Source organism: Lutra lutra, chromosome 11 (genome assembly GCF_902655055.1).
Source record: "Lutra lutra chromosome 11, mLutLut1.2, whole genome shotgun sequence".
NCBI lineage: Eukaryota > Metazoa > Chordata > Mammalia > Carnivora > Mustelidae > Lutra > Lutra lutra.
The window spans coordinates 54,927,103-54,945,143 of record NC_062288.1 but is presented as its reverse complement, the minus strand read 5'-3'; the positions used below and the strand labels follow the sequence as shown (position 1 = coordinate 54,945,143).

At 45.5% G+C, this 18,041-nt stretch overlaps 1 protein-coding gene across 2 annotated transcripts in view; it reads left to right on the top strand.

Annotated features, from left to right (window-relative positions):
• Positions 1-17,165, top strand: part of RAPGEF5 (Rap guanine nucleotide exchange factor 5) — a 228,595-nt gene extending 211,430 nt beyond the window's left edge. Inside the window, exons 24-26 of one of the 2 annotated variants that reach the window (XM_047694569.1) lie at positions 4,407-4,471; positions 10,077-10,131; positions 13,078-17,165. In XM_047694569.1, coding sequence (XP_047550525.1) covers positions 4,407-4,471; positions 10,077-10,131; positions 13,078-13,199 — 242 coding nt within the window. In that variant the 3' untranslated portion in view covers positions 13,200-17,165. The remainder of the gene's footprint in view (positions 1-4,406; positions 4,472-10,076; positions 10,132-13,077) is intronic. The other variant, XM_047694570.1, reaches the window with a different exon arrangement.
• Positions 17,166-18,041: the final 876 nt, after the last annotated feature.

The following is an 18,041-nucleotide window of genomic DNA, read 5'->3' as shown; positions in this document are numbered from 1 at the left end:
TGCATCTAGTACAAAGCAAGAATCTTCCTGAAACAATACTCTGTTAACACAACTGAGGCACGCAGATGCTTCGTTCAAGCTGGAAAGATTCTGCTAAATGGAAATGGATGGAATAGGGAGAGATTGTAATGCCCAAATAACAATTTAAAGGTTTATTCAGGCTTACAGTTTTTATTTGCAAAATGAAACATTCTCAAGTGGAGAGTGGGGGGTGGTAGGTGGGAAGTAACAGAATCCTTTAGACACAAATAGGAAACAGGAAAGGAGGACAGATCTGGGAGAGAAATTAATCTTAAGCAGAAAAAATTTTGAGAGAAAAGTTTTAAGGTAATGAGAAATTAGTTCACAGTGTCCCTTTAGCTTAATTAGATATGAGCAGTGCTTTTTGCTGAATGTTTGTGATTTTCCCCCAAAAATATTTAAGGCAGTCAAGTGTCTCAGACTTACATCTTAGCTTGGATGCAATTTTCTGCTCTACTGAGTTTATCTAGACCTCTTTGTTGGCAGCAAAACAAATTTCCCTTTTTTCTCTGCAAATACATTCACTCTAGTAAATTAAACATTTTTTCATTTTTTTCTTTTTTTCATTAGAAGCTTTCTTGAGTTTAAGCACTTAGTTTTCCTTTTCAAATATTTTGTCATTATAAAAAAACATCAACACTTTATTGGTTCAAATTATCATTTTTATCTGAAATAATTTCCAAAGGAATATAGGGTGAAAATTTAAAATATGTGTATATCATGCCTGAAACAAAACATTTTGGAAAAAAACAAACATCAATTTGGGGATTTTTTAATTGCAAAATTTTTTTAAAGTTGCAATAAACTACTTTAGAACAACCAGCCTTTTAGTGAAAACTCACCCCTCTCCCCCTTGTTCCTCCCACTTTGGGTTGCTATTAGAGAAAAAGGACTAAATTGAACTCCTTGGGTGTTACAAAGGATTAGGCCTCCCGTGTTTCCTTTTGTGAGCCGGTGAGTTCCCAGTAAGCATGCAGATTATCAAGTGAGCACTTAATCTGAGGGTCCTTCTTCATCAACTTTCCTGTTGAATTCTTGCCTTTTGATCCGTCCCCCCACCCCTGTGCACCCCCCCCCCATGGTGTGGAATCCATTCAGAAAGTGGATGAATGGGAAACCCTAAATAAGTGTGGGGGCAAGGATCTCCCTGAGCTAGAGTCAGAAGCAGCCCAGCAGTGTGTATCATGCGGTGTTTGGAGAGCCGGTAGTCCTTTCCAGCAAAGTGACTATCAACAGGTGTGGGAGGTGAACTGAGGTCCTCTGGGGGGTTGTGTGTTTATCTCAGAGCCGGGGATGATTACTGCAGATTTGCAGGGGCTTTTAAATCAAAGGAATGTTAGGGTGCTTGTACATTTCTTCCTTCTCTTACTTGTCATCTCCAAATGGAGCCGTTTCCTCCAGTAGTTCTATTATATGAAGTGTTTGGAGAGTGTTTGAGTGTCTTCAGATGAACAGCGCTCATTTCCTGCACTCTGACTGCTGGGTTCCCTGAAGTGCTTCACAGCCCCAGACTTACGTTCTGAGAACCCAGGTCTCTCTCTCTTTCTTTGTCTCTTTTCTTTTCTTTTCTTTTTTCTTTTTTCTTTTCTTTACTTTTCTTTTTTTTCTTTCTCTTTCTCTCTCTCTCCCCCTCCCTCCCTCCCTTCCTTCCACTTACTGGTTTATCTTCCTCCTACCTTCCTACCTTCCTCTTCACACACCTGTCATTCACCTGCATCAAACCCTTCAGCCCCTTGAACCCCCTTCTGGGTGGCAGCCCTTTCCAGCCTCTCTCTCCTTCCCACCTGGCCAAGAGCCCCTTCCCAGCTTTATTCTCAGGCCAGCTTGAGCCTGGCCTCCAAGCCCCTGGGGTTAAGTGAGACCACCCAAGAAGAGAAGAGACCTCAGGCTGGAGGGAAGAGAGGGAGCCACCAAGGGAAGACGTGGAAAGTTGCTGACACGCTCCCTGTGCCATAAATCTGGCAAGGTGGCTCTGACTGGTATAAGAAATGCCCAAGTCTGTTCAACTCGAGCTCCTGGAGAGATACAGCGGTAAGAGGAACCAGGCTCCCTGGGTTTGAATCCCGGCTGGGACGAGCAGAGCTGTCATCGTGAGCCAGAAGTGCATGGTCTTTGGCCCACAGTTTCTTCACACTCTGTCCTGCTGGGGCTGTACCTTAGAGTCTTTTGTTAATGCTCTTAATACAGATAAGTGCCCTTATTGTCATGAGTCCTCGTCATTATCCTTGGGAACACGGTGAGAGGATGACAATAATGTGACACTGGGGAAATGGACCAAGGGATTCAGAGAGGGCGTTTGTGACCTGAGGTCTCAGGGAGTTAGGGGAGGCTAGGCTTTCCGGTGGTGTGTGGTGTAGATAGGGTGCACACGGTGTTTATTTGTCACACCAAAAAGGTAGGAGCTAACTGCATCGACGAGTGTCTTCTAAGTTTTTCTAAAGAGATTTACTTATTTTAGAGAAAGAGAGTGCACAAGTTGGGGAGGGGCGATGGGAGAAAGAGAATCCTGAAACGGACTCCACGCTGAGCAGGGAGCCTGACGGAGGGCTCCATCCCAGCACCTGGGATCATGACCTCAGCTGAAACCAAGTCTGCCGCTTAACCAACTGAGCCATCCAGGCACCCCACGATTTTTTTATTTTTAAAATCTTTACACGCAATGTGGGGCTCAGATGTAAAACCCTGAGGTCAAGAGTTGCATGTCCTTCTGACTGAGTCAGCCAGGTGACCCAGGACTACTGTCTTCTAAATATTGTGATGCAGAATGAAAGCTTGTAGTTCTTTTTTGAAAGCAAAGTCTTGAAAGATAGTAAAATAACCAGAGAGTTTGTCAGATGACCGCATAATTGTGAATTGTTTTCCTGTTAGAACATCATTTTAAAAGAAGGGGAAAAATCCTAGGAAATCTTTGCAGTCAGTACTGGAAGCTGTATGTAAGGGATGGCTTGAGGAAAGATTTGTATCAGGGTATCCTGTAACTATGTAACTCGTGTCGCCCCCTCGTGGGCCATCAAAGCTCAGCGGCCAAATGCATCCTAGGCAGGTTTCCAGAGCACCTAGCTCATAATTGCCCCACAGGGACCAGCAGAATGAAAGTCTTGATTAGATGCAAATGCTTTCCCTTTCTATTTATAGGAATCTAAAGCTTTTCTTTTCCCTCTTTTATGTCTGCTTACTTTAACATGGTAGTTTTCATTGGGTTTGCCCTCCATTTTTGCTTTTTGTTTTTAATTCTTTTTTCTAAGATTTTTATTTATTTATTTGACAGAGAAACAGAGAGAGCACACAAGCAGGGGGAAGCTACAGACAGAGGGAGAAGGGGAAACAGGCTCCCCGCTGAGCAGGGAACCCAATGTGGGGCTCAATCCCAGGACCGCGGGATCATGATCCGGGCTGAAGGCAGATGCCCCACTGACAGCCACCCAGGCACCCCTGCCCTCCACATTTGTGATCTAACATGATTATTTGCAGGCTTTTTAAACTGTAATATATTTCTTATTTTGATTCTTGTCTTAGAGGATTCCCTTAGTGCTCAGTCATTGACCCTCTGATGTGAGTTTTTATGGGTCACTGCTCATTGAGCTTCAGCTGCTATCTTTATTTTAAATGATTCCCAAATCCCTTTCTCTTGAAGAGGGACTCCTGGGTTTTTCAGTTCTGATTTTTGTTTTTTGGTTTTTGTTTGTTTGTTTATTTGTTTTTGCATCCAAAAGGAGATTTTTGCTTGAGTATCTTCTGTCATTTTAAATGCAGTGAGGCTCAAACCAAATGTAACTTCCCCTTCCTCTGAAAATGTACTTTCATCCTAATGTTCCTTGTGTTCTTTTTGTCAGTGATGCTTTTTTGCACCCGTCAAGGAGGGCCAGAGACTCTGCCATTTTCTGGCTTATCCCTTTCTGATACACTTCTGATACACAATTGGGCACTGGTTTTTGGAACCAAAAATCTAAATTGAAACATCTGCATCTGGATCCACTAACATTTTAGGTAAAACAGGCCCCATACACTTGGCCAGGAATTGTTAAAAAGCAAACACAAAGATTTTAAAACTCTTTTGTTTCTGGCTATGTAGTTCTTTTCTGCTCAATGTTCTGGCCTAAAAAATTAGTGGGCTGGTTAAGTTATACTGGTTAAGTTGAAGTCAGGCTCTTCACTGTGTACAAAATATATCATTGCATTTGTTCGTTTATGTTCTCTTCCCACACTCAAAAACACAAATCATGCCTTTTCACATCGAATACCATATAGATTCAATTCCAGGTTGCCTCGTCAAATTTATGGAATAATGCACAATGTTTAAGAAAAATTATAAGTGGCATTCCATCTAGACCTCCTTAGCCCTGACTCATTCCTAACAGCACATATATCTTGTTTTTAATTTTCAGATGTAACATTTATTCATGAAGGAAATAAAACATTTTTGGATAATCTTGTCAATTTTGAAAAACTGGTATGTAAATTTCATTATTTCTCCCCTTTCCCTCCTGTAAGGAAAGTGTATGCTTTTCTTTCTTGCTCCAAGAAACAAATGGTTTAAGTACTTTTCTCCTTTGAAAGCACGGTGGTTTGTAGGAGCTCGTCTGCTGCATGTTATGCATTGTCACGAAAATGTATTCCAGTTAAAAATGGGGGTGCTCACAAGGCTTTGAGAACCACATATGAATAGGCTTGAAAATGGGACTTCATTACATTTCTGTCAGAGGTGGAAGGTGTGTTACTGAACCAGAAGTAAAACCGTAAGTTTCTGTCAGGAGGAATTTCGCATGCAGGAGGCTAAGCCTGACTGCCTGGAAGGCATCACTCTGTGTCTCGGTGTACACTGCTCCTGAGGCTCAGGAGGAAGCTTCTGGGGAGGTGCTCCCCACTCGGATATGAAGGTGGAATTGGGAGCGTGTGAGTGTGAGGGCAGGTCGCATGCCTCTGCCAGCCCTTGAACGGCGCACAACTGTGGAGACTGCAGCGCTGGCATAGGGCCCTCCCTGCTCACCAGTGAAAGGTTCCCAGTCAGTCCCTCCCTGCAAGTTACCAGAAGGCCTCTTGCTTTATTTCTAGGACATTCCCAGGTTTTTTTCTCATATGGTAGGCTCCTCCTCACCTTTCTGAGTGGCCTGGGGCCAAGGAGGGGTGGCCTGCCAGAACTGAACCAGATAAATCAAATGGGAGTGCTCCAAAGAGGCCCAGTTGACCCCAGAATGAGTCTGTCTGGTAAATGAACCTTAGTGACACAGATGAGACTGTCCTTCATAGTTAGAGATGATACCAGTGATCCCTGTCTGGAGATCCTGACCTTTGAGTGACCTTTACAGCAATGATAATGGGTTTGTGTGAACTCTTTCAGGAACTGACCCCCGGTTCCCTATGAGACGATGTCAGGCCTGTGACAGCAGGTTGAGGGAGACAGGTTGCAGACCATGACCAAAGAGCAGTACACACTGATGAGTCCAGGCGGGGTTTGAGCCTGACCTTTCCGTTCTAAGTGCCCTGCTTTTATGGTCAGCTTAACTCACTGCACAGCGGGTGAGGCTGCAGAGAACCGCAGTGCAACTTGAAAACCTACAATTCTAGAATCTGGGAGATAGACATCTTGGGATATCTTGTCATAGCTCCATTTTAATCACTGAAGGATGATAGGTTTGTGCCCTTTTTTTTTTTTTTTAAGATTTGTTTATTTATTTGAGAGAGAACACAAGCAGAAGAGGCAGAGGGAAAATCTAAAGCAGTCTCTGTGTTGAGCACAGAGCCCTGTATGGGACTCGATCTCACAACCCTGAGATCGCCACCTGAGCCAAAACCAAGAGCTGGATACTTAACCGACTCCCCCACCCAGGTGCCTCTGTGCCCAGTTATTTTTAAAGTGGATGTGTTTAGGAGCACCTGGGTGGCTCATTTGGTTAAGTGTCTTCCTTCAGCTGGGGTCATGATCCCGGGGTCTTGGGATCAAGCCCCATACTGAGCTCCCTGCTCAGCAGGGAGAGCTGCTTCTCCCTCTCCCTCTAGTGCTCCCCCTGCTTGTGATCACTCTTTCTGTCAAATAAGTAAAATCTAAAAAACATTAAAAAAAAAAAAAAGTGGATGGGTTTGTAACTTTTCAAGACCCTCTGCATTGCTTTGGAATCAGAGCTCAGTTAGAAGACTCTACAGTCAAACCAGCACAGCCAGAAATGTATATTCAAAGTGGGGTTTTTTGGTACTTATTCTTTGAGATTTCTGCTACATCAGTGTGTTATGTTCTGAAAACCATAGGGCACCTCTTTGCAACCAAAGGCTGTAGGCCCTGACCTTCTAGACTCTGTGTAGGTTCATCTCCAGTGTGTGATATTAATGAAATGGTTTCAAGCAAATGACGCTTTCCATCAGTATCTCCTTCAAACCCTGGCCTGCACATCTGGTTAAGAATGCCTAACAAGCATTGGAGAGCATGTGTGAAGATGTGGGATGGGTGTTTAACACTGAGTGGAATCCCCTATAAAGGTCTAGTGAGTTTCCCTCTGACTCAGAGGGAGTGCGAGAGAACAATCGCACTCTTCATAAGCTGACTCTTGTCAATTGTTGAGGGCAGACTGGCGGTGGACCTCCTCCCCAAAGGGAACTGGTGGTTTGGTTAAGCTCATTGTGTTGCTGGCCCTCAATGGTGACAGCAAAGTGTGAGAACAATTCGATAAAGGCCCAGATGGGAGAGAGCAGCGGAAAGATCCCTGCAGCCCTCTCTCTCCCTCTGACCAGCATCTCTGGTTTCCCATGCTTTCTCCAACATGCCAGTAGAAGCCTTCTAATGCAGCTCATGTAGTCTAGGGTCTTGCTTTCAGATGTGTCAACACTTCAGAGTGACCACAGGGAAAAATAAAAGTAAAATCTGGGGCACCTGGATAGCTCAGTTGGTTAAGCATATGCCTTTGGCTCGGGTCATGATCCCAAGTTCCTGGGATGGAGCCCCACATTGGGCTCTCTGCTCACCGGGAAGCCTGCTCACCTCTTCCACTCCCCTTGCCTGTGTTCCCTCTCTCGCTGTCTCTTCCTCTGTCGAATAAATAAATAAAATCTTTTTTAAAAAAGACTTCAGACTGACAATAGGGAACAAAACAAAGTCTAATAAATAGTCCTTCTGTTAGAATCAGTAGCTATCAGTAGAAGTAGAATCAGTAGAATCTGTTAGAATCAGTAGTAGAGATCACAAGTAGGCAGAGAGGCAGGCAGAGGGAGAGGGGGAAACAGGCCCCCCCACTGAGCAGAGACCCCCCCCCAATCTTAATTCTTTAAAATGGTTTAAGGAAATAACATGGCATATATAAGTAATCATATTCTCCTTTGAATTTTATTTTATTTTTTTAAAAAATTTATTTATTTACTTGACAGAGAGAGCATAAGCAGGGGGAATGGCTCAAGGAGAAGCCCCAGTGCGGGGCTCGATCCCAGGACCCTGGAATCATGACCTGAGCCGAAGGCAGATGCTTAGCCGACTGAGCCACCCAGGCGCCCCTCTCTTTTAAATTTCAAATTCCTGAAGAGAACTTTATGAAAAAAAGACAGCTAGAAAATCAATGCAGCTATAGGGCTGTCCTCTCGGGTCCCCTCCCTCTTCAGGAGCTTTGAACTACTGCTCGATAAATTTTGCTTTGTTGTCCACCAAAAAAAAAAAAGAAAGAAAGAAAGAAACACAGGTATACATACCCAGAGCAGGGCCCTAGCACCCCTGTGCATCCATTAGGTGCTTGCTAGCACATCATTGCTAAAGAGAGCAGGTTTTGTAATATTGGGGAGTTCCTGGTCCTCAAAGTAGATGGCATTTAATGATGCAGCCCACCTCAGGCTGACCCCCTTCCTCTCACAGAGAAGACAGGGTGCATTCACATTTTTTCGAAGGACAGAAATCTATTTTACATTATACACAGCCTTGTCTCCTACTTGGATGCTGGAGAAGGAAACTGAATTTCCTAATGGAGTCAATATTTTCGAAGGAATGTTTCTTAGCAAGGAACAGCGTTTCGCTTAAGCTACAGCAGGATCATCTTTCACAATAATGAACCAATAGAACCTAACTGAATTAACTGGTAAGAAGCCAATTCCTCATGGTGGATATTAGCCTACGCCAGCTAGCAAATAATTCAGTGCATTTTCTTTATCTGGCTGATACAGGCCAGCACATGATGGCCAACAACACGAGGGCCCCAACATGCGCACTGGATCTAATGAGCTGTCCGTTGTGCCCTCTGCTGTCTCAGCAGCTCTAACCATTTCACCCCTGAACTATTAAATAACCAAGAAACAGACGCTTTCTCTTTTCCATGTCGAGAGTATCATCCTTTACCAGATTTTCCTCCTCCTCCTCCTTCCTGCTTCGGGAAAGCCAAAGATGAGGCCCAGGACCCAGGTGTCCCTGTGGCATTTAGTACTCAGCCTTGCACCTGCCCAGGGCTCCCAGGCGCCACACGAGTGGCACACGATAGAAACCAGTGTGACGCCATAGCTTAGAACAAGAGACCTGCCCTGGGAAGAGCGGTCACATTTGGGGAAGGAAACATTAACAATACATTCACGTCTCATTTCCTTTACAAAGGCAGACTGAGCTACTGTTCTAATCACTGCCCTATTTAATTTTTCACTATTGAGTAGAAATAAATTAGAAATACAGTGGAGAACAATTTAATAAGTAGGTCATGTTCAAATAAAGTTTCTACAGTTCTAAGGGATATTAAATTAAAAAAGTTTTTACTCATATTATTCTTTTAGCAATCATTCATTAAGGGCTTGCTGTAAATGGATGAGCCTTTGCTTGGTATGTACACGCAGGACAGGAAAGATGATGACATGTTTAGGGAGGTTTGGAGGACCAGATAATGGATAATGTTGATTTTCGAATAATAGGATGATGTTTGGATTTTTTAAAAGATTTTATTTATTTATTTGACGGAGAAAGAGATCACAAGTAGACAGAGAGGCAGGCAGAGGGAGAGGGGGAAGCAGGCTCCCCACTGAGCAGAGAGCCCGATGCGGGGCTCGATTCCAGGACCCTAAGACCATGACCTGAGTCGAAGGCAGAAGCTTAACCCACTGAACCACCCAGGTGCCCCTGATGTTTGGATTTTGAGATGAACCAAATGAGAAAGTCACTTTGGATTTTCCAGAGGACTAGAACATGATAGCAACAGTGTTCGGAGATGATTCTAGCAACCGGAGGAGAGGAACAGTAGTGCAGAATGGTGTTGTCCTAAATGCTGTCTCTCTCCTTCATGTTGGAACACTAAAAACAAGAGAACTAGAAGTCTGTTGGAGGTACCTGAGTATGAGCTGGTGGGAGCTGGTCAAAGGCAGCCATAAGGTCAAGAAGACTTTTGCCTGCAGATCAGTGAGAACTTCAAAGAAAGAATTAAAGCAAAATCCTGAAGACTGTTGGAGGGAATGTAAATCATAAACAGAAAATGGTCTCTAATGATTCTGGGGTTTTAGAAAATGTTCAACTTTTGTGACTCTTTTCCTGTCTTGATTTGCGATACTGAGTCTTCGATGCCACCCATATTCCTACCTGCATTCAGCAGGTGTCAGTGAATCCCTGTGTGACATATAACAGGTGCTGGGCACACAGAGCCCTCTAGTGGCACCTGGCCTAGAGGAGGTGCAGAGATCCCGAGCAGTGATGACCACACAGGCCAATCTGTACTGTCCGAAGGAGCCTCCCAGACTCAGAAGGGAAATCTCAGACAGGCTTCACGGAGAGCAACCAAAACATCCCCAGAAGTGAAAAGCCTGTGCAGCTTCAGACAGGCAGACGGGGCTGGGGGTGCTGGATTTGCCAACACTGTGTAAGCAAAGGGCTGTCAGAGTCCATGGCATATGGAAACCCAGGGCTTGGTTAGACTCTGTGCAGCTCGGGCTGGAAGCGCTGTTTCTGCAGACAAAGACTGTATATCTCATAAGCCAAGCTCAGTTAAAGTCCACTTCCAAATACATCCCTTCCATTTTACCCAAGGGTATAAAATCCTTCCATCCCAGGAGACACCGCTACCCCAGCAGCACCCTAAATAACTCTCCCATTGATAGGTGTCTGCTCTCCCTTGCAGCACATGATTGCCGACACCGTCCGAACCCTGAGACACTGCAGGACGAATCAGTTTGGTGAGTACTGGCAGTCTGGCACGGAATGTAAGCTTAGCAGAGACCACGAGCCGGTCCCAAGTGTTCGGTGGGAATGTATTGAAACCGATTATACAGGGTAACATGCAGGTGTCGTATTCTCTTTTCATTTCGTCACTGCCTGTTAGGGATGCAGAGGAAGACAAGATAGGGCAGCTTTTTATCCTCTCGAGGCAGTAGGTCTCCCTGTACAGAGTGACTTTAGACAATCAGAGGCTCCCCACTGCACCCCTGACCCAGAAAGTCTGTTTGCTTGTCCTGTGGCTCCGAATTACCAGTGGGTTTATCAGGGGTGATTCTGTCCCTAACCTCCTTGCTTGGAGCCTTCCTGGAACAGGAACACAGTTTGCAAAAGTGCCTAAAGCAGCCTTCCAGAATTTTTACTCCAACAAAAACTTCCTGACTGGATTTGCCTTTCACTGAAAATGTATTTTTCTGAGCACCTCTATGGACTCCCCCACTGAGATGAACATATGTAGGAATATGTGGTCCTTTTTAAACCTCGAGCATAATTTACACTATGTTTAAATAGCATTAAAACACGGCAGGAAGGAAGGAAATAACTTTGTTGAGTTCAAGGAGCGTTCACATGGGCATTGGCATCCTGACCCCGGTATTGGTGATTGGTGCACGGAGATCATTCAGGCAGAGCAGAAAGCAGAGCCTCGGAGAGTTAACCCATTCAGCCATTAGTCAGACGGAGCCCTCCGGACTTCCTGATCCATCCTCTTTTCTTTGCCTTGTGCAGATTCCATAGATAAGAGCAATGAAAAAAAAATTAGAAAGTTTAATTCAATAATTAGAAATCAAAGCTGGCCACTAAATAAAGTTTTAAGTAAAACATCCTCATTATAATTTTCTCAACAATACAGAAGGACATAAAATACGAAGCAGAAAGATCAAAGTCCTATTTCCTAAGGATAAGTGCATATTTTTAATAATTTTTTTTTTGTCCCAGCTGGTCTTGGCTGGCAGTATTGTCTCCCGACAAAGCAACGGAAATTCAGTTTAAATTACCAAGTTTCTGCTTGAAAGGGAGAGCTACAAATACAGGACCAACATTTTTAAAATACTTCCATCAGTTACTGCCACCTGATATGTGCATATGTAATTCTGCAGAAAGCACACGGTGGAGGCACTTACCATGGAAACAGTGATAACAGGGTCCTGGGGATTCTTTCAAATGTACAAGCATAATGTTGCTAAGTGTTTGTTCCTATTTGTTTCCTCTTCCTCGGCCTCCCAAGTATTGATGGGTACTCAGCTCATTCTGAGACATCGTCTCCCTGACCAAGAGACTCTCCAAGTGTGGGCAGGAAGGCCATATGGCTTGGTGGCCTCCTCCCTGTCTTGAACCTCCCGTCGCCAGGGAGTAGGTGTGCATAACGTGAAGCATAACTCTGTGTTCTCTACTTACATATCTTTAAAAATTGGGTTTGCGACTGAGTGGGGTTAAGTTTGACAGTTTATATTGTCATAGTAAACCCATGTCAGCACTGGGGATAAAATGATAACATGAACCAAGTCACTTAAAAATTAGAGTGCCGTGCAGGTGTCATTGGTCATGGTTGGAACCATTCATTCTGCCATCTTTAGGTCAAAAAAGTAATAACAAAATTATTTTGTACCACTCTGTTTTCTGAATCAGTATTTACTAAACCAAAAGCAGTCTCTTCAGTGTCTCCCAGAGAAGGTGTTCTAGAATAATACTACTTTTTGGTCACTTCCAAACAAGTGGAATGATAAAAACTAACTCCTGATGCTTCAACTCTTTGAAACCGGGAAACCTTGTTTGCCATTAAGCCTTAAGGAATGACAAGCTACCCATGACTTACAAGCCTTATAAAACATGTGTGTCACAGAGGAGGAAAAAAATGGATCTCACCCAGAGAAAAAAACTGCTGCACTAAAATTCTTAGCCCCCTGCACACCCCTTCTCCTCAGGCCCACTGCTGCTGCTCCCATCTAAAACCCCATGAGGCCAGAGGACATGACGTCACTGTCTCTCAGGGACATTGTCTCTCTCTAGCGGTTTAGTCAGGCCCCAGTGCCTTGAGGTTTGGGGGGATTTTTTCTGGATTGTGTTTGGTTTTGACTCTGGGAAGTGGGCTTGCCCCGTTGTCCGGGCTGCTTTATCTCAGGCCCCTTATCGGAGCTGTCACCAGCATGGCACGTGCCTGTGAGCTCACATGGCGCCAAAGATTCTCACGGCCCTTCAGGCTTTTAACGGCCCTGGGTTTGGGAGGAGAAAACCCCCTTGCCTCGTCCTTTGCTGGGCAGACGTGAGCCGGTCCGCGTACTTCTGGAACTTGCTTTGCCTGCTCAGCACACCTTAAGTTCAGTTCTATGATACCTTTTCATTCAAGTATTTCCTTCATTTTTTTTTTATTCTTTCAAAAAGTAAGGATGCCAAAGAATTATACAACATCTAAACACAAGCAAACTATTGTGTCCTTGCGCTGAGCAGATGAGCAGTAACTTCTGACGATTCCAGACTGAGCTCAAAGAGCCCGGGACAGCCGTTGAGACAGGCAGTTACTATGACGTGGGACCAGGGATGTGGACTCTGGAGCCACGTTGCCTGGGCACCAGTCATGCTCTGCCACGTACTGGCTGTGTGTCTCTGCTGCTTCACATTCTGTAGGGGGGCTACTGACGCAATTGCTAAATACTAGATAACGTGAGGTAATAAGTGCTCTATGAATGTTAGTGAAACGAATATCTTGCCAGTCTAATGGCCTGAGCTAAGGCCCGAGCCTGGGCTGGAGAAGCATGTGCGCTGTGAAGATAAGGATCTCCCTTCTGGCGTGTGACTTAGAGGCTACCTGGTCCATGTGCCCTCAGCCTCCGCCTGAGGTTTTACTGGTATTTAGAGATAGTGTTTCTGCTCTCAGGAGATTGACTTTTTTTTTTTTTCCTTCCAAAAAGCAGGAGGTGACATGTCTCCAAAGGAGCACCAAGAGTTAAAATCCTACGTTAATCACCTGTATGTCATCGACAGCCAGCAGGCCCTGTTTGAGCTATCCCACCGGATCGAGCCCCGAGTGTGAGCTGCCCCCTCTCCCCTCAGCCGGCCTCCCCCATAACTGCAGCACTTTGAGCTCTGGGCATGTCAGTGCTGAGCACGTTGCTTTCCTGTGAGAAAAGAAGTTGCTGAGTTTTATCAGCATAAGACACACACAGGAGGGCAAAGCCAAGCGTGTTCAGGAAGTGATGTCAGCCACCAGAGATGGGGAGAGGCCTCTCCAAGCTGCTGTCAGAACAAGAAGACAGAAAAAGAGTCAGAAGCATGCTTGAAGTGGAGAAGTCTGGCTTCTCACGACTGCATTGTTGATCCAACCCAATTTTGATCTTGAGGTGTGTTGGTGTCAAGACGAGAGCATGTCTTGTCCTAGTGACCAAATACGTCAGTACGAGTATGCGTGAGACAAGAGTTTTACTTTGCCTGGTGGTAGATTACTGTTTATAGGCTGTCAAAAAAAGCAGCTCATTTGAACACGTAAAGACAGTGATGGCATCTCTTAATTTCCAGGGAAAAGGAGTGGCCAATGTCAGTACAAACCATGATATCACCAAAAGCCACTGTCTAGGAAGTTAGTGAGGACCAGCTGGCATCCGTGCTCTGATCTCCAAAATGGAAACACCAAGGCATGCGTTTCTTTGTATCCACAATCACTTATCCATGCAGGCTTGCAGGGGAAATGGATTTCTGCCCAACTGATTTGCAGCTATGGGCTGCATTGCTTTGCCAATAAGGAAAAATAGTAATCATTTGTAAGAAACAGACTTGCTGTTTAATTTCTGGGGATTTTCTTCACATATGCAAGAAGATTCACATTTATTATTGGAAACAGCGTGATTTTTTGAAAAGCACAGTGCCTGATAAAGGATAGGCACTTGGTAATAATTCAGAGAGGTAACAGAATCCCAAAGGTCTGCCTTCTTGTGCCTGATGATGTCCTGGGGTTTTGTTGGCCTCCAGCAGGCTCCTCTGCCCCAGCACTGAATGGTAACAGCCAGCACAGGGAGGTTAAGTGGGATCGATGTGGCCAACACTTAGCACTCCCGAGACAAGGGCAAGGTGGTGACCAGTGACTGCCCGTCTTAGAGCAAATAAGAAGCCCCAAATACCCAGATGTCTGATTGATGTTGGACACTCAGAAGTCCTGCAGTCCACCTCCCAGCCAAGGCCTAGAGTCTTTCTCTAATTTGTCTTTTTAACCCCCAAAAGTCTAAGAACCTTTTAGTCTATTTTTATTCTGATTTTGGCTCTGCTAGTAAATAAAACCTCTTGTTACTCTGAAGACCTGGTTAGAGGATTACCCTTGAGCTTCCCGTGAACAACAAAAGTGTGTGGGATACAAGAGTGAGATCCGCTGCTGCCAGCTACACGCCCATCTGGAGGAGGTGCTCGGCCCTCCTTTTCGATGCGAGTGAATTCTCCGTGTTCCTCCTGTTCATCCCTCAGTTGCCCACACAGAACTGCTTCCCGCTGTCCCGTCCACACCTTAGGACAGTGGTGCCCAAGGCTGGCTGATACACCCTGTCAGTGGCACTGGTTCCTGGGCTTGGGAACCACATGAGCTTGAGAGGTCACGGGAAAGAACCATGTGGAGAAAATTGGGGGGAGGACTTTCAAGGAGACGCCATCTGTCCCTGCACGTAGAAACCTGAGGCCTGAAAACTAACATGGCTGTAAGAGAAGGGCACCCTCCAGGACTGGGCTACTCAAAGACAAGCTCAGCCTACCTGGAATGGACTGAGACCCTGGAGGACACGAGAGCCAGCGAACCAGGGAATGACCGGCTCCTCTCACAGCCCAGCAAGGTGAGAGCTCTCCCCTTGGCACTTACTGGAGGTAGCGTGGGCTGACAGCACGAAGGCCTGTGTTCTTACCTTTTCTCTGCACTAGGGAGGAGGATCATGTGGCCAGTCCGATCGTCTCAGGCCGGTTTGACACCGTCTCTACATTTTAGCATTAGCTCTGTTCACATCAGATCTCCGATGCTCCCACCAGAGCATTACCTCTTGAGGACCTGGTTTCAGCAGAGAACCGTTTCAGCATAGCTCCTGCGGCTCAGATCCCAGTTCGGATGCGAACACAGCCCCATGCATCCACACACGCACCACGTTTGAACACCTTCCGGTGGTGCAGTCAGTATTTCCCCCGGTATGGGCAGATGCAGGCCGGGGAGAATGGGGTTCTTGCCCCCAGTCCCCTCCAGCTGTGGCCACGCGACTCTGAGGGCGGCAGCAGCCTTAAGGGAGGGTTTTGTGTGATTTACATTTGCTTTCTCATCCCTGCCTTCTGAATGTCAGAATTTTCAAATCTTTCTGAAATTTAACAACTGTCTCCAGAGAGTTCCCAAGCATCAGCAGCTCAGCAGTTCCCAAAGCCCTGTGAAGACCTCATTCTGGAACTCAAGAATTGAAGGCGGAACCGTGGGAACCACACTTAGCTCAGTGTGAAACTTGCCCTCCCTAAGCCAGGCTGTCCAACAGCAAGGTCCCCTGTGAAGAGGGGTGGGCTGTATTCCCTTTCCAAATATTTGCCCACATCTCTTGGTAATAGGTTCTGTTCTGGCTAGAAGCACAGATGAAGATGTCGAAACTCCCAGGTCTTGGATTTTGTGGTTGCATAAGATCTCCATTCACTCTGAAAACCTGTCATCTGCCACCTTCCTTGGCAAGTGGCCCGTGAGCACTTGCCAGCAGGTTCTTGCTGCTATAGCACAACCTCTGGATGGTCCTGCGGGCCCATGGACTCGTCAGCAGCCCAGCAAAGCAGTCCTGCTTGGAAGTGAGCTCAGGACAGGTTCCTGCAGGCAAAACAGCAACCTTTCGGAAACTTTTCTCCATTCATATTTGCAGATGCTCCACAGGCTACCACGTTTTAAATTCACTTTTTGTTATAATCTGTACCAACTGGTTCTAGTGCTAAATATTAAGACCTACATTCACTTTCTGTTAGTATCATTTATGAAGTTGGAATAAATGGATTTTCCTAGACCCCTGTCTGCAAGCAAGGTGGGCGGAGCGTACGTTGAAGTCACAAGGATGAGGAATAAAGCAAAAAGCCAGGCCTCCGATTGGCAGACGGTGTTGTGCCGTGTAGGCAAGCCTCTGAGTGGAGAGAGACGGTTGAATGAAAGAGGGAGTTGGTGATTTCTGGCCCCTGAGCTTCCCCATGGCCCCAATCCCAGCCCCCTGTCTTGTTAGGGCCGTCACATACAGCACAGGTCCCAGACTTCGCATTCCGGAATGGCACAGCTAATCCACGCTTCTCAGAAACTAGGCAAAAACATTCAAATGGGGGGAGATCAGGTCCACTGCAATTGTCTAATATGGAGTTTCTTTTAAATGCTTCAAAGAGATGTCCGTAGAATTTCAGCCTGCTTCTCAGTGAGTGGGCCGTTGTGCTTAAAACTTGTAGGGGGAAGAAAAGTTTTTAAAAATTGCCAAAAAGTTAGATGAAATTGTACTACTGTATAAAGCAAAGCTGTATATACTAAACGTTTTTTAGCAGAGTAATATTTATTTGCATAGCCTATTTATTGTATTCGTATGACACGGTTATTAAATACTGGGATGAAACTGACGCCCTGAAGCAAGGACTCTCGCCTTTTAATGTACCATTAATTAGGACTGCTGGGACATTGTCAGCTTGCGTTAACAATTAGAAGATAGCAAACCCGCAATCAGGGTGTCTACCTAACTTCTCAGGGACTACACTTCATAGTTTTCCACCATTATAAGAGCTGGTGAATATGAAACATTTGTGGAATTACCAGAATTGCCATTAACAGTATTTTCTTTCTCCTTACATCATGCTTTCTGCTTCTGTGTATATGACTGTGCTGTGTATTTATCGAAGCTAGTAAGCAATAATTTATATGTAAAAAATGGCCCAAGCAATATAAGGTGAAAACTTATGTAAGTCACTGTTACCCTATCTTGTATTTTCAAGTGTTTTTTAAAAACTGCTTTTCCAAATATAAGATTATGTTAAAGATGCTGTTCATGCCTCATAGCTTCTGGCTACGTCTGTGGGCTCCATAGCCTGTGTCCTGACCCTCACTGTTTGGGACCCAGAAATCACTTGCTCGCTGAAAGATCCACAAGTAGGTGGAGAAGTTCCCAGACTGCCATGGGGTATTGGGGGACCTACGACCCTGTGTAGGAAATGACATCGGTATTCTCATATTCCGTCACCCTTGTCACCGCACTCAAGTGGGATCAGGACCTCTCCTTTCCTCATCAACCCAGATACCAAGGGAAACTCCAGGCCCGGCCCGCACCAAGCTGTGGGTGGGATGGTGAAGCACTGGGGTAATTACTTGCTCTGGGGCAGTGGGAAGACTAGACCATATCTTTGTTCAAAATCTCCACCCCTTCTTAGGGGAGGATCATACCTGCTGCTCACCAGTGTCAAGCTTTGGCATGTGGTAATTCCTTCCTGCGTCAGGAGTACATATCTTGCCATGTTGAATTCGGGAGTGGCCAAATGTCCTGCTTTGTCCAGTGAAAAATAGGGGGAAGTGACCTCTGCAACCGGTAAACTAAAGCTTGACCAGGTAGCCATGCCTGCTGGGTCCCTTCCACCATAAGACCTACCATGTTCCAGGAAGAGGTGTCTCCCTCCACCTGGGTCTCCAGCTTGTGAAGGACGTGTAATTTGAGAGAAACATAAAATATCAGCATTAGAAGCCACTGAAGTTTGGTGGTGATTTGTTACCTCAGCAGAATTTAGCCTAAGCTAATCAAGTCTCCCAGGACACTTCTTTCTTGATAAACTGTGCTTTCCCTCAGTGTGTGGGCCGTAGTCCTGGCTTGCAGATGCCTCATGGATGAAACTACCTGTTGTCACACTGCCAGGCAGAGGCCTTGTCTTT